At 48.0% G+C, this 16,267-nt stretch overlaps 2 protein-coding genes across 2 annotated transcripts; one reads left to right on the top strand and one right to left on the bottom strand.

The window, feature by feature from the left end:
- Positions 1-7,777: 7,777 nt before the first annotated feature.
- Positions 7,778-11,003, bottom strand: LOC118510347 (N-alpha-acetyltransferase 35, NatC auxiliary subunit). Its single transcript, XM_036052040.1, has 11 exons — positions 10,857-11,003; positions 10,647-10,783; positions 10,431-10,576; positions 10,142-10,365; positions 9,816-10,050; positions 9,688-9,726; positions 9,498-9,618; positions 9,238-9,419; positions 8,974-9,168; positions 8,121-8,900; positions 7,778-8,050 (listed from the first exon to the last, which is right to left on the bottom strand). The coding sequence occupies exons 1-11, from the start codon at positions 10,892-10,894 to the stop codon at positions 7,907-7,909; spliced, it is 2,241 nt and encodes a 746-aa protein (XP_035907933.1). The 5' UTR covers positions 10,895-11,003; the 3' UTR covers positions 7,778-7,906.
- A 296-nt stretch (positions 11,004-11,299) lies between these two features.
- On the top strand, positions 11,300-15,970 carry LOC118510334. The gene is made up of 6 exons (XM_036051992.1): positions 11,300-14,047; positions 14,107-14,148; positions 14,214-15,213; positions 15,271-15,422; positions 15,489-15,659; positions 15,734-15,970. The coding sequence occupies exons 1-6, from the start codon at positions 11,400-11,402 to the stop codon at positions 15,891-15,893; spliced, it is 4,173 nt and encodes a 1,390-aa protein (XP_035907885.1). The 5' UTR covers positions 11,300-11,399; the 3' UTR covers positions 15,894-15,970.
- The last annotated feature ends 297 nt before the right edge of the window (positions 15,971-16,267 follow it).

The following is a 16,267-nucleotide window of genomic DNA, read 5'->3' as shown; positions in this document are numbered from 1 at the left end:
TTGGCTTGGGGTTTCTTTCCACTGCCCGGGTGGAAGAAGCGGGAGTGATTATGGAGTTGCGCTTCAATGTCGCTTCCCGAAAAACCAGAACACCCGACACACCCGCCCGCGGTCCCAACCACCGGACCAGTCGCTTATTTTATGTGACTGCAGGGACAGGAACACAGCATTCTACGGTGCCGGTTACCGTACGCTACAACACGCTTGTGTACTTGTAATTTATTTCCGTACAATATTTATTTAACATTCGCATGTACACGCAGATTACGTGCATCTGCGTGTGTGTGAGAGAGTTTGGGAGGGGGGGGGACTGTGGGGATGGCTTTCCGGCATGTAAGTGTGCGCTTGTGCCCCCCTATTACAACAGCTGCCACGCTGTTCCGTGTAGCATGTGTGACCTGTCCTGTTCGATGTTTATTTTCTTCAACTTCCCTCGATGCTGGATTTAGCTGGCCAGGACTTATAGGCCAACAAAGAGGGATTCCCTCTGTGTGGCTTTACAGGAAAAACAGGCCTGTTTGTCTTAAGATGTTGTCCAATTTCGTAATAAAAATTAACCAATTTAACCACCTTTAACTCGAGCTTTAAAAGCTTCAAGTCAGTCACTAAAGCGTCTTAAAGTTTCCATACTCTACAACTGTTCCACACACACACACACACATGTAAAAAGGTCGGGTTCCCTTCCTATCCGGCATGCTAATGGATGAAAGCTGGCTGATGAAACAGTTTCGCTAGATGATGATACCTGATATGCATGTCGATCGTTACTGTCGTGCACCTAATCGCATTAGTGGTACGCGCAATCAGACATCTACACTAATTGCAATTTATATCCCTCTCCCTTTCTTTCCCCCTCCCTTTCTCCCCACACATTCAGCCACATGTAAAGTGTGCAGCAGGACAAACGGGCACCCTATTGTGTTACCTCAAGAAAACGGAGAACCGCTTCGTACCACCACCTCTGTCTGCGTGGCTTTATAATGATTTCATATCAGAGGGCGCATTGCACACACACACACACGCACACATAGAAGAGAGGCTTGCATTACATGGGGCCAGGCCCGGGTGACGCTTCATGTTCATGGTCGGTCCATGCCATGCAAGTCAACCCAGCAAGTCAAAAAGCATCAAACGTATCCGGCCGTGTCCGACCGTGCTCCGGTTCGGGAAAAGGTAGCCAGCCAATGGTGGCCATCGGCTGTAACGGCAAGGACAACGACTAATTACTGTGTGACGCATCTCTTGTCTTTTCCCTGCTTGCACGTATGAAGGTGCGCTTTCATAATCGCTATGATTGGAATGATCGATGAAGCCCTCTAAAGGGGGAGAGCGTGTACTGAAAGGAAGGGGAAGATGAGTGGTAAAAGGTATTCAAATTTTCTCTAGACTCTTCATGAAATGTAGTCGATGTTGAAAATCTTTTCAATCAATATCCAAATGGAGATCCTTTTTTACCTAGAAATAAATCCAGCAAGAGAGAATAGCGTTCTTGGCGACATTCTTGGGATTTTGTGATGATTTGTGCGTTGCTGATCAACCACGCTCGTGATTTGAGCTCGAATGATGGTGATTGTAGTAATCAATACGAATTCAACAAGATACAAGGACTCACCTAAAATAATTTCGGAGCGGTCCGAGGTGGCCGAGGCAAACAGCGGTGCCAGCCTTCACACGCAGGACTTGGGTTAAAAGCCGATCTGGATCGCCTTCCCGTACGCAGGGCTGACTACTTTGCTACGGGTAAAATCAAGTCGCAGAAAGCCAGAAATGACAGGGCGAAACCTTGCAAGGTTGTAGTGCCATCAATCCCATCCCATCATCACAATAATTTCGAAGTGTTTTGTTGTATTTTTGAGACCTCACACTCACAACTCCTTTCGTGGCTATGAGTCGTCAATACTTCCTGCAGTTCTCCTACAAACCGTGCTGTTATATTGCTCTACCGATTCCCAAACTATCCAGCAAAGAGTCATTTAAGGCAAGGAAGCTAGCAATTGAACCTCGAGGAAGCAGCAGCAAAGCAGAGGATAAGCTCTCGTAGGATCAAGGCCTATGCCAACCAAAGGAACTAGAGTTGTTTCTCTTGTTTCTACGCTAGCTTCTAGCAGAATTAAGTCCATAACGTTCCCAGTCTCTACAAGCGACTAAACACCGTCGATTAATCTGAAAATATTATTCTAAATCAAGAGTCTCTCTCCACATCACTTGCTATGCTCATGAAGATAACAACACACTTACCCCCTTTAGAAGCCCTTTAGACGAATTAACCACCTGCAAAGGAGACGACTTAGGACCAAAATTCTACGAATCCTCGCCAGGATCTTTGGGAAAACTTTGAGGAATTAACCTTCATCAGTCTAATGTACGTAATTTGCAATGGTCAGTTCCACAGAATATTTCATCGATTCCGGAGCTTATTCCCATCTGATTGACGTATAGCCTAACAGTTCGGTCCAGCCGAAAATTTGCACAAAATTCCACCAACCACCAGTTGTTAGCCCTGCTTCCCAACCTCAACCCAATCCGATGCCCGAAGGCAACAAAAGAATACACCGAAAATGGTAATGAGTTGCGGTTTTCCGATTGTGTCCATCAATTGTTGGAAAATATAGTTATCCGTACACACACATACACACATCAACAACACACGCAGTGAATTACAGGAGGAATGCAGCTACGCACAAAACGCAGCACCACTTCGAAATTATGCATTTATCTTCACCTGCTCCTGCTGCTCCCACGTGGAGTGCTCCCCCCACACAGAGGAATGTCCAGTCACCGTGCTTACCGCGCACCGTCGGTATGGGTATGTGTCAATAGCTAAACGCTTTATCAGATAATGATAATAATTCGATTTACGTAACGTTTTCGGAGACCGGAGCCCGGGTTCCAGGTCCCGGCAAAACCCCGCTCGGAATCCTCACTCCTCAACCCCATTCGCTCAACCGCACACGGTCGCAGTGAACGGTTATGCGTAATAACAGCAATTGAACAGCTTCTTGTGGCGTTGGGCGAGTTCGGGAGCGCAGTGGACGACGTTTCCCTTCGTGGCCAATTCTCGTACGGTGGCGACCGGAAGCGGACAAATATTTGCATAAAATAGCTTCGGCTGAATCACACACACACACACACACACACACACATGAACTGCCAGGGATGGAGTCTGATCTGGCAAGCTCTTCACGGCCGAGCATGGCGAACGGCGCGAATGTTTGCACAACGACGATTTTCGCCTTTTCTCCCTATCCTGGAGCGAACGTTGTTTGTGAACGTTTGAGCCACTTTGTTGTCTTCGGGTCTTTTGCTGGTTGCAATGCGAACCCTCCAGGACATTCGGCATTTGCATCACAATTAGATATAAACTAATTCAGTGGCTGGCCTGTGCCGCCGAACTCGTACGCGAGCGGAGTCACCGTGTTAGAGCTGGCGTACGGCTGGCATATGGGAAATGACATTTGCCATTTTGCATTACACTTTCATTTTCCCCTCATGGAGTCCCTCACGTGGAAGACACAAACGAAGGGTCATGCAGTAAGTGGCTGCTAGCGTTTAAGCTTGGAAGCAGCCTGATGCTCGAGGCCACCTGTAGTTGACATTTCACAGAAGATAGAGGGAGAGAGAGAGACTTCTCGTTATGGGAACTTGAACTTTGTATCAACCAATCCCAATCCCAAACCCAATTCCCATACCAACATCACTGTAATGAGTGTTGTTTGGCTGGTCTAATTAGGATTGTGGACATGAATGCTGCCGAATGCCTTCAACTCCACCAAACAATCATCAATTTGAGGTACACATTTTAAAATCAATCATTCACACACAACACCATCCCACCAGCCGATCGGATACGGTGAATTCACCCGCGTCGAAAAATTATCCAATTGCACTGGAAATGCGAATGCAAACCCGCCTGGAACCGATGCGTCCGGATGCATTAGGCCGTAAATTGAAATCGTAAAATGATAAAAGCGTGACCACCGGTGAGGCGAGTCTGGATTTGTCGTCCGGCCCAAATCGTCGGTTCGATCGTCGGTACCGGAACAATTGGGAACCGGCGGTGGCCTCTCCCGTTAATGAGCCATAGGATATCCCGTTTAGCTCGTAATTACAAAACCAGCACCGCTACGTAACGGTGGGCACGAAATTAATTGCCCCAAGCCCTGTCCCGGTGGTCGGTCGATTTTTTCCCCGACAAACGGCGCAGCGAGTGTGCGTTCCGAAAACGGGCGAAAAAGATTTATCGATTGTGCCGAGCTCCAGAATCGATTGCACATTCAAAACCTTGCGATCATCGGTCCGGGTCCAGAATAAACCAAAAACTGGCGGAGAATTGGAATCTTCGAACCCGATGTTGTTGATACGTGTCGCGCGCTAAAGTTCGTCGCCGTCGTATCGTTAAATCTGATGGGCCCGCTAGCCAGCACACCGACCACGGTAACGGTCGGTGTCGCGGAACAAGTCTAATTAATTTATCATCATAAATCCATTCGTTGGATGGGCCGGGCTGTGAAGCGAACGCCGAACCGGTAAAGTTACACCAACGGAACTGACTGCATAGCAACGTGTGCGAGGTGTGGCTTTTATTGCCAAACAGGTCATCCTGGTCCTGGACTCGGGAGCAGCATCTTGATGCAGATTTGGCAACGCCGAACCCGTGTACATCGGAGATATCGGGGAGAAGGATATTGAAATCTAATTTACTTGCCACACGTTGCCATCGCAACCATGCGCTTGCTTGCATTTTCCCACCTTTATTCAGCCACTAATCAGGCTTAATGAGTTTCGTTACATACAGCTATCGGTCGGTCGTCGGGAAGGACGGCGATCGATTGATCCGATCATCTGCTTGAATGTTGCGATTTTCCTAGTTTTTCGCAGTGTTTTTGTTTCCCGTTCGGTGAATTAAAATTTGTAAAAGTCCTTTCAATATTATCCACCAGCAAGCACCTGATGCTCACAGCTCGCGGGCAAAGCCCATAACCTCCAAAATGCCACGATTATGCAAAGTGCACACTGGCCTGTTTTAGCCGGAGAGGAATTGCGTACACTGCGTCCAGTTTCTGTAGAGCCACCCTTATTTTTGTATCGAAACTGTTTTACTCCCGGGATTTAAGTCCTGGATCCTTCCTTCAAGAGAATGCGTCATGTCACGGCGTGTTGGACGAGACCTCCTAGACAAGACCTCTTGAACGAGTCCTGATGGACGAGACCTTTTTGGTGATACCTCTTGGATACACCTCTAGAATGAGACCTCATGGACTGAACCTATTTGACGAGACCTCTTGGACGAGACTTCTTGCACGAGACTTCTTGGAAGAGACCTCATGAATGATACCTCCTGGGCGAGACCTCTTGGACGAGGCCTCTAGGATGAGACCTCTTGGACGAGACTTCTTGCACGAGACTTCTTGGAAGAGACCTCTTGGATGATACCTCCTGTGCGAGACCTCTTGAACGAGGCCTCTAGGACAACACCTCTAGGATGAGACCTCTTGGACTGAACCTCTTAAACGAGACTTATTGGACGAGACCGCTTTGATGATACTTCGTGGACGGGACCTCTTAAACGAGACCTTTTTGACGCGACCTCTTGGACGAGGCCTGTAGGGCAATAACTCTACGATGAGACCTCTTGGACGGGGCGTCTTGGACGAGGCCTCTGGGACTAGACCTATCTGACGAAGAACCTTGGACAAAGCATATTGGATTAGATGTCTCAGATGAAGTTTCTTGGACGAAACCTCGTAGACGTGATCTCTTGGATATAATTTCTTGGATGAGACCTCTTGAACGAGCCCTCCAGAACAACATCTCTAGGATGAGACCTCTTAGACGAGGTGTCTTGGAAGAGGAATCTTGGATGAATCATATTGGACGAGTATAATAGAAGAAGCCTCCGGGATGTGATATTTTGGATGAGATTTCTTAGACGAAGCTACCTGAATGAGACTACTGGACAATGCATCTCTTGGACGAGATTTCTTGTCCCCTCTCGACAAGGGCTATGAGAAATTTTAGCAATGTTAGGCTTACTAATACACCTGGCTCTATGGAAACGGGACGCAGTGTATTGCTTGCGTGGGGCAAAAATAATTTCCACTTCACGCACGCCCCCCACGCATACACGCACTAACACACACACACCAAAAACCCATAACGCACATCACCATCATTCGATGATATGGATAAAGTTCCACCAAAACTCCACTCGGCAGCAATTATCGTTTATTCGTAAAGTGCAACTTTTTCTGCCCGCCCAACCTTGGAGGCCGTTAGCAGCAAAACAGTAAAGTGATATTAGCCTGTCGAACACGCATTACACTCATATATATACACATATACACCCCGGAATCATCGCCAACCATATGGGGCGCAGCACTTTAGACTTTCGCCCAAAAGGGGACGACCAAAGCGGTGCAGCTGATAGTGAAAGTTGTAGCTTGCGAGGGATATGACGCTCGTAGCATCTTTCACCCTCGGGTTTAAATGCAATTATTTCCAATTGAATGGTGATGGTTGGTTGGGCCGGTGCTCTAAGCACGAAATTGTTTAACAACATTTCAAAACTTGCTTCAGCTAACCAGACAATTATTGGCATTAAACAGTTCGACTTACAGCTCGTTTCCATTAGCCACAGTGCAACACCAGTCGGCGAGTCGGTTCATTAACATGCATGCAAAACTAAACCAACCCGAAACCCCGGAGACGTTCCGCTCCTGCTTCCTGTACCCTCGAGCTAATGGCCATAAAACGTAACCGATTACCATGACCGTCCGTCTGTGTGTGTGTGTCTATGTGAGACGGTCCTGGTGGAATTCCAGGATAAACTAAACACCCTGCATCTAAGACTCTGGTGTTGGTGGGTCGGTGGGTCACAGCCAACTTTACGACATGACGACACGATACGAAATATTCCCATTCCCATCATCATCATCATCCGCACAGCACACCCCCCCGGCAGCTCATCTGGAGACTAATAAAATGATACATTGCAATGCAAGCTCTGGACGGGATGAAAACTTTCGCCCATAAACGCGATACAGGGATCATTTCGGTGATTGAATTATGTGTGCCCTTCTCCTTCTGTCCTGTGTCGCAACCGGTTAAAGCCGTTTGAGATGGGTAGGTTTGACCTATTTCAACCGCTGTACCGCCCGGGAACCCTCGGATGCAGTAAATCTTTATTTTCATAGGTTAATCCGAACTCATTTGCATTTGCGGCTCAAGGAGGATGGAATAAAACATTCCCCAATCATGGATCCATTGGATTAACGAAGGTAGAAGTAGTTTTCAATAGTAATTGTATCATTACATGAGAGGTGAAGGAATATGAAGGATTCTCAGGGCAGGCCAAAACTTTGGGAACCGACCGCTAGAAGTCGTTCCCGATCTTGACATACTGATCAATTTTAAATCATAGGTTTGAGACTCTTCTATGTAGCAGCAGCTTTCCAAGGAACCAGCGACCATGTTCTGGATTTTTAAAGTCGTCCATAACTTCGCCTGTCTTGGCGAAGTCATTCAAAGGATCTCGTACAGAGAGACGGAAACACCTTATAGCCCAAAGGTCCTCATCGTCCAAAACTTAAACTCGACAAGGCTCCGAGAATAACACCGAACATCCTAACCTGGGGTTGACTGAAGGCGACACTATACCGTGAGCGGTATTGAGGTCTCCTGCACTAGTTATTGAGTAGTAGTAGCAATGAAAAAGATCTTACCGTTTTCTCACCGGAATCGTATACTTTCTCGGCTTGATTCTAATTCGATCGACGTCTTGATTTCGAAGATTTCCACCCAAAAATCGATTTATTCACGGGTATAGCTTCCTACTGAAATAAATTATAGCTTGTGACGAGCTCAACTAGCGAATCGAGGACCAATCCAGTCCACAGATATCGTCCTTTCACTTTCTCTGCTTAATGATGGGAAAGTATCGATGGCAGGAAAAGTCAAACTCGGGCGGCAGCTTCGACTGCCGACTGTGCCCACTGGCCAGCAGATTCATCATGACAAAGTTCATCTTGGCCACCTTCACTATGTCGTGCCACTGTGGAAGGGGGAAAAATCGTAATTTAGTTAAATCCTAACATACTCCAGCATTACTTCCAACGCAATACCTCCTCGTCCGGGTTGGGAAACGTTTCCAGCAGTGTACGGGCCTCGTGGAAGTGTTTCGCCGCCGCCGCATACAGCTCGGTCGCCGGCGACTGCAGCATTATCATTTTCATCTGCCTAAACTCACTGTACGGCATCGGGGGCGGTGTGGTCAGGTTCGCGAACGGCGCAAACCGATGCTCGAACCGTACCTGCTCGTTGTCGAACATTGGCAACGGTTCCGGGATGCGACCTTCCTTGATAAAGCCGGCCAGCGCCTTATAGTACCCACCGCACAGTGTTTCCATCGCTTCGTTGAAAAGAATTTCCTTCACGTCCGTTTTGGCCTTGCGCTTCTTGGGCTTCGGTTTCTTCTGGCTCGCTTTGAGCGCTTTCGGATCGGCCGAGTACTCCTGCTCGGCCAGGAACGTTTCCGCGCGCGTTAGCGCCGATACGATCCAGCTGAACAGGTACTGATACAGATACCAGAAGATGTACAGATACTCGTGCACGCTGTACAGCTCGAGCTCTAGGCCGGCCAGCAGATACAGGGACATCGCCCGCAGACAGTGATAAAACACCCACGTGCCAAAGCACGCCAGGTGGCGGGAGTTTTCGCTTCTCGGCGTGAGCGAGTGTAAGTACACGTCGACCCGTTCCGCGCCGTCCTGCAGGTCGGCAAAGCCGAGCAGTATCCAGCCGAGACTGTCGCGCTGCCGGGCCTGGTTGTACCCGCAGAGCGCAAACAGTGTGTAGAAGCTTTGTTCGTTGTACTCAAAGAATGAGTTAATGCAGTTGATCGCCTGCAATGAACAAATGCATTATAAATACGAGCTAAGAGCTCGACAATCAGGGGAAAGAAAGGATACGACATACGAAAGGATTGTTGTACAGTGGATTGTCCGGGCGTAGTGCCGGTGGGGCGATGAAAGCCTTAACCGATTCCTTCAGCACCTCCGTGAGCGGTTTCACACCGAACACCATCCGGCCGACCGGTAAGTACAGCGTTTGCGGTATACTCCGCGACAGCAGACAGGGAGTGAACTTTTTGTTAAAGTCCATCAAAAAGTTCTGAAGAGAAAAATCAACATTTGAACAAGCGGAACGATGCAGATGTCAGCGCTCGCAGGTAAAACTCACCAGCGCAGCATGGTAGCTGGTGCAGTTGATAATTTTGCACCCGTGTTTGATGCGCTGAATTAGATCCGCCAGGTATTGTATGCTAAGGTGCCGGTCCTTAATTTTCGTACTGCGAGGAAATGTCGGTGGCAGTAAGCGTTGGTTGACCATCATGGAAAAGCCCATCGGGTTCGGTGCATCCGCTGGAAGAAGGACCCGAAGGATAGACGAACGATCGCTCGTGGAAATTACTGTCCAGCTTTAATACAAACTGTACTTACATCCTTCCTCTGGCTGTGTCCCTAGTTCGATCGACTTTTCTATCGCCTGTGCAAGCTCCAGGGCTCCATTCAGTGCTTTTACGATGTCAATCATTTCGGTCTTCAGCGAGACGGTCGATTGCTGCAAAAGAACGATCAAAACTGGATCAGTTTGGGCAAGTTTTTGAGCATTTTTGCGATCCTAACATACCGCTGCGACTTCTTGACCATGCTGCCAGGTTGTACCTTGCTGTAGGGACACAATAATTCAACATTCAGCTACATTTTACACTCTCTCTCTCTCTCTCTCTCTCTCTCTCTCTCTCTTCGTTTGCTTACCTTCAGCGGATACAATCCCACCAAACTGAACAAAAACAGGCGAGTGAAACGAACTCGTGCCAGCAGTGCCTGCAGTTCTTCCTTCTCTCGCTCATCCTCGGAGTCTTTCGCCTTCTTGATGAGCTCCTCTTCTGCGGCTTTTAGCATGTTGATCGCTTTCGTCTCCGTCACTTCCGCACTCAGATTGTAATCGAACGAGCTGTGTTGAAAGTCTTCCTCCTCGTACACATTAGCTCTGTCGCGATAGAAAAAAACATAACAAATAAATTCGTAAATCATCTCCTCTTCGGGCTTTACCAAAGGGACAACAGGTGGCTCCACTTTACCTGACAGCGAAATTTCGAATCAGATTAATTATCTTCTGTATAGCGATCGAGAACGATTTGATCGTTTTGCACTCGATTTGGTGCGGTTTGTGCAGATACAGGCAGGTTAGCACCGTTTGAGCCATCGAGTGTCCCTCGAGCCAGGATATCGTGCACGAGTACACCGCATCGATGATGCCGATCGATTCCCTCGGCAGCAGATTGTTAAGCTTCAGCTGCCCGGTCTGAAATGCGATAGAATGCTGCCATTATCATCGTCGCTGCAACCCGCCAGGCGTCAACTGCTTACCTCGACCGCTGTATCGAACGTAAGCGGTGTTGCTTCCCGGTTGCAACTCATGCCAGCATCCATTTTCGGGTCCATCATTTCGATAGCCGACATTGCCTCCAGCAAACCGAACATCGAGTCATGCACAAGCTCTCCCAGTTTGAGCTCTACAAGAAAAGATAGTGAAAGAAAAGACAAATAGTGGCGATACAGCAGCAACCGCATGCTCTTGCTTACCTTTGACGCAGTCGAAAAAGTCCTTTGTAATATCAACAAATTGTGCATCATCGTGCGGGGCAAACTTTTCAGTGACCTTTCCCACATCAGCCTTTGATGGTACAGGTGGTGCAATTTCTTCCTCATCTTTCGAGGGTCTGGAAAAATCAATGAAAACACTTTAAGTTCCAAATACTTTTGGTAATATCCACACCAGGAAACAATATTCACCCTTCGAACAGCACTTCTTGCACTGGATTTTCGTTCATTTTGCCAGGAAATGAGAATTATTTTATTACAGAATTTACGAATGTAAAATAAAAAACAGGATCGTGCCTTGGATGGCTGTCAAACTGTGTTCCTCACCAAAACAATCCATCGCACACTGGAACACGGCACGAAAAGGACACATATTTTTTGCCGTACCGTAAAATACCTATCACGAGTTATTTTCTAAAATACAAATAAATCGAGCTTGATTTATTGAAATTTTTAATATTCCTGGAAATTGCATGAGAAAGCTTTTTTGTGAAAAAATAAATAAAAGGAAATTTTGAAACAGTTTCACCCACTGTGCGAATGTGTATACGGAGCCGAATGTTGTTTACCTTCTCGCTGTCAAACGATGTCGTACACACACAGCCAAAAGCTACGCTTACCTTCTCACACACGCACACTACCGTACCCAGAAGCCGCATGCTCGCTCATCTGTCAACGTAAACAAACAATCGCCCCGACAAAAACACCCCGGAACTACGCTTTCACCCCCGGAAAATGGGTTTTAAAACAAAGTTTGTGCAAGATTTATGCACAACCAACACGGAAATTTACGAAGAAGTGATACAGTTCGTGCTGAACGAAAGCATTTTTCTGCAGAATGTACAAAACCTGCGGAAATCGTCGCTCGAAGCGTTGGTGTACGTGTTGCTCGTGAAACAGCGCGGAAAGCTACCCGGAACGATGCTTAACAGCGACCAATTCAACGTGCAGAGCATCGTATCTCTCATCAATCTCAACTATCTACGACTTCAGCAGGATAATGAAAGCTTCCGATGGATTTTAAGTGCCCTAACGCTGATGGTTTTGATCGAGAAGGATGAAACCGATCGCTCACAGTTGACCTCAATCGTTGATACATTTGATCGCGAGTTGCACGAAATGCCGCTCTACTACGATGTGCTGCGAACGTTACTGATTTTAGCTAAAGAAAACCCCGAGCTCATCCCCGTTTGCCGTGGACTGGATGGTGAGCTGATGGTTCGACGATTGGCATCGGAATCGAGCGTGATACGAATGAAAGCCCTGGCCTGTCTGCAAACGATGATGGAATTCAACGCCGGTCTGTACCGACAGTGGCTGGCACTGCTGCAAGATACAAAGCTCTTGGCCGAGAGCAAAGTTTTCATGCTGCACCAGTTGATGGAGACCTTGCTGCGGCTGCACGATAGAAATGCTGACATACTGACCACGTTGCAGTCGGATCACGTTTGGTGCATATGTATCGAAAGTTTCACCACCAAGCACCTCGTAACGCGAAAGGAAACGTTAGCGTTCGTACAGTACGCTATCGGATACGCGAAACAATACGGGAAGAAGCTAGTGGGCCAATATTTCCATTGGTCCGCCGAGCAGGCCGAATCGGACCGTCTCAGCAACGCGTGGCAATCGTTCGTAACCGTTGTGGAAGCGTTGAATGAGTCCCAAACGCATCTGATTTTACCAGCACTGGAACTGCTTGGCCGGGTAGATCCGCTCGCCGTCGCGTGGAAAAACGTCCTGCTTCGGTTGATTCTACAGCACGAAAACGCTCGTGTTGTGAACCATGGATTGCACTACTTTCTCAAGAAAAGATCGTTCGATCCCACGGAAACGGAACTGGAGAAACAATTTCTGGACACATTCAACCGGATGGCTGTGTTTGAACATGTGCCGGAAATGGTTTCCAATCTCACCGAGTACTACAGCACACCGGAAGCTTTCGTCTATCTGTTGAATACGATTCCAGACATCGGATGGAACTCGGTACCGTACTACTGCATCGTGAGCGTGATACACAACCGAACGAATGGAGCTGATCCCGTCTCAGGAGCGAGCCTTTCATCGCTGATAAATTGCGTGAAAATATGTCACGACGTTAAAAATGTTTCGCTACGATACATCACTTTCGTTTTACTGCTCAAGAGTGTACCACGCTTTGTGGAAAATGAGCAAGATTCGCCGATTCTGCTCACCTTAGTGAAGGAAATCGAGAAGCATTCATCCGTATTTACACTCTCGTTGGACCAATTCCAGAATGAAGTAGGCTCCACGTTCGGCGATTATATTACGACCGATACGCTAATGAGCTCTTTGGAAAATGTAACCGTTACTGATACGTTTTTCATCAACCAACTGTTAGTGAAGCGCCTTGAAGCGTTATCCGAGCTAGAACAGGATCAACTCCTTAACGCATTGCAGCTCTCTAATCAACCGGTTTATTTGAATTTGTTACAAAAGCTTCCTGAGCTACGAACGACCCATTTGCAGCATGTTACCCGCATCATTCACACCACAATGAGCAACCTGATGAAAGCAGAGGAAACGGGACAAAGAATCCCTTCCAGCGTATTCAACGTACTGGCCGAAATGATCGGATTGATGCGATCGTCTACCGAATGCCCCAACGAATGGAACGAGCTGCTAGCGTACACGGGCAAGCTAGCAACCAAGCGCCTGACATCCTTCGATTACGAACAACCGGTTGCCATAGAAACGATTCAAATGACGCGCCTGCACGCTGTATGCATGGACGAGCACGTGCTAGCGAGCAAGTTTTACGATGCAGTTTCACTGAAAGACCTGAAGGACAGCTTTCAACGCCGTCAAACGACGGAACCTCCAACGATCGATGAAGTGTATGGAATGATTACGGACATTTACCTACGCCACTACCAGGCCCGGGAACAACGCGAACGAACGACTGCAGCGGAAGACGATTGGTCGAAACTGATCAGTTTACTCGACGTTGGAAACATCCACGTTTTAACGACGGTGATTGAAATTCTTCACACCGACACAGGATCGGGAGAGGATGGTTACGATGCGGGACGATTTACCGTGGTGGATCGTTGCTACAGGGAAATTCTAAACTACCGCAAATCGGATCATTTCATGAAGCTTATGGAGAAGTTCGTTGAAATGCTGTTCAAACCGTACGCTCGTATGACCGACGAAGCGGATCTGGATGCGGTGGAAATTCATCCACGCGTTACCGAGTACGTCTGTATGTTCCTCGAGCAAGCGAACACCATTTATGGGCTGGCCAACATTGTGTTCGAAGCGCTGTTCCAGGTGCCCGTGGCAATCGCACTGAACTGGGGCAGTTTTGGGAAGCTGCTGCTGCAGGGCATGATTTTTGGGGATGTGCCGAAGCGAGATCAAAAGTAAGTTTGCGCCCCACTGTCTGGATTTGGATTGTATTTTTCTTTTTTCTTTCCTCCAGGCTGGAATGTGATGTGATTGATCGGTGTGGGCTTAACGTTCCGTGAGTAAACGAAAGAGTTTTATCTGCATATCGTTCAGCGAATAATTTAAATTCAATATTTTCAGCTTCAAACACCGCTCACGCTACCTTTCCCAAGCGGACGCCCGAGTACGCGTGCTTTGCGTTCAATTCCTGTACCGCATCGTTAAGGCCAACCATCCGGACGCGGTGCTCTTCCTGCTCAAACTGGAACGCATGCTAATCGAACGGTTCGCACAAATTACGAAAGCGAAGGAACGCTACTATGCCGATTCCATCACCCATCGGCAAAAGCTTCGCATCGTGCAGGCCCTTTGCGTCGTGCTCAAACTTACCGGCACCAAACCGTACCCGCTGCTGGAGGTCATGCTGTACGAAACGAATCAACCCAACATCAACTACCTCATCGAACTGATCGTCGCGGACAGCGCGATCGATACGCTCACCATCGCCAACTCGCTGCGCAACGAGAAGGTTAAAGTGTCCGGCATACAGTCGGTGTTTGTCATCCTATGGTTGCGCTGCTGCCAGTCGAATGTGCTCGATGAGCAGTACATCTATCTGCTGCTGCCCTGGACAATGGCACAAAACTTTTCCACCCGACTGTACGCACAAATAACGATCAAAAAGCTGATCGTGAAGTTCGCGACCGACCCGCACGGTGAGGGACCGTTTCGGGAGATCTATGCCGCCGTTAACAGCTACCTGCGGCAGGGCAATGTGGAGCGAAACATTGAGAAGTGTATGAAAGATTTTCGGTTTAACAGTGTGTTTGATTACGGTAATCTGCTCACGATGGAAAATGTGTTCCACAACGTACCGAAAGTATCGGGCGCGCCCGGGGAGGATATCGTTGGGACGGCCGTCCTGCGGGACTGCTTGCAAACGCTCGGGCTGGGTGAAAGCAATCTCGGCCAAGCGCTTGAGTTTGAAGCGCTACAAACGGAACGGCGTGAAAATCTGTTCCTCGCCCAGTCGATCGGTGGGACGGACTTTGTGCAGCGGAAGATCGTTCCGCTGAAGAGCTTGGAGCCGAGCCAAGAACTGCTGCTCGGTTTGCCACAACATCTCTGTGTTAAAAAGATGGTAAGTAGGAGGAAGCAGATAGGTGAAAGATCGAAAATTAGCGCTTGCTCCCTTTAGGACTCCACCGAAGGATTAATCGTGGTAGCGAGCCTGGTAAATCGGGCCCCCAATCTCGGTGGACTTGCGCGAACGAGTGAAATCTTCGCCGTAAAACAGTTCGTCATAAACTCGCTGCAAGACATCGATAACAAAGAGTTTCAAGCGCTTAGGTAAGTCCAACTCGGATGTAAGGGTAAGCTTAATTTAACGCTCATTTCGCCCTCACCCACCTGTAGCATGACGGCCGAGAAGTGGCTTAATGTGGGAGAGCTAAAAGCCCACAAAATAGTCGAATATCTGGAAGAGATGAAGGGGAAAGGATATGCGATCGTTGGCGCGGAGCAAACGACCGGCAGCAAACCGATTCAGCAGCTACAGTTCCCCAAAAAGTGCATCCTCGTGTTGGGGTACGTACGGCTGTTGGTGCGGTCAAAGAATTTTCGATAATTTGTGGCCATTATTTTTTTTAAATCTCTTCCAGACACGAAAAGAATGGACTACCGGCCGAGATTATACGACATCTGGATTTGGTAGGAGAAATACCCCAGTTTGGCGTGGTCCGATCGCTTAACGTGCACGTTACCGGAGCGATCTTCATGTGGGAGTACGCAAAGCAGCATCATGTCGTCACGGAGTTGTGAAACAAACGATCAATTGGTGTGTAGAATAATAATGAGAAAGAAAGGAAGGGTTTGACTATAAATGCTAAAACAAGAAATTGATGTCTAAAAGCCCAAGTTTGTATCTGGAAAGAAATCCGTTCTATACTTTGATGGAGCGTTTGTGTCGGTCAAAAGCTTGATCTGTAACGTCGCAAGCCGTTGAGACAAGCCTCCGAAAGCGAGAATGCAAATGAGCTTATCTCCGGTTGACTGCGCGACGCTCTGTTCCCATGCGATAAACAACATTAGAAGCGCACATTCCACACGCGATCTCACAAACACCACAATAACCGGTCTCACGGTTCTAGACTAGTGATGGGCGGGTCGGAGCCATCCGCAACCTGTGCCGGAAT

The sequence above is a fragment of the Anopheles stephensi genome, chromosome 3 (genome assembly GCF_013141755.1).
Source record: "Anopheles stephensi strain Indian chromosome 3, UCI_ANSTEP_V1.0, whole genome shotgun sequence".
In the NCBI taxonomy this organism is placed as follows: Eukaryota; Metazoa; Arthropoda; class Insecta; order Diptera; family Culicidae; genus Anopheles; species Anopheles stephensi.
The sequence above is the reverse complement of the archived record's forward strand: the minus strand, read 5'-3'. Positions and strand labels throughout refer to the sequence as shown.

What these genes read in the sequence shown, in the direction of transcription:
- LOC118510347 (XM_036052040.1), bottom strand. Translation starts at nt 10,894, where the DNA reads ATGAACGAAAATCCAGTGCAAGAAGTGCTGTTCGAAGG. An exon ending in CAAGAAGTGCTGTTCGAAGG is followed by an intron (nt 10,784 to 10,856) that starts GTGAATATTGTT and finishes TGATTTTTCCAG; the next exon opens with ACCCTCGAAAGATGAGGAAG. An exon ending in TTCCCAACCCGGACGAGGAG is followed by an intron (nt 8,051 to 8,120) that starts GTATTGCGTTGG and finishes CCCCTTCCACAG; the next exon opens with TGGCACGACATAGTGAAGGT.
- LOC118510334 (XM_036051992.1), top strand. Translation starts at nt 11,400, where the DNA reads ATGGGTTTTAAAACAAAGTTTGTGCAAGATTTATGCACAACCAACACG. An exon ending in GTGCCGAAGCGAGATCAAAA is followed by an intron (nt 14,048 to 14,106) that starts GTAAGTTTGCGC and finishes TCTTTCCTCCAG; the next exon opens with GCTGGAATGTGATGTGATTG. An exon ending in AAAGAGTTTCAAGCGCTTAG is followed by an intron (nt 15,423 to 15,488) that starts GTAAGTCCAACT and finishes ACCCACCTGTAG; the next exon opens with CATGACGGCCGAGAAGTGGC.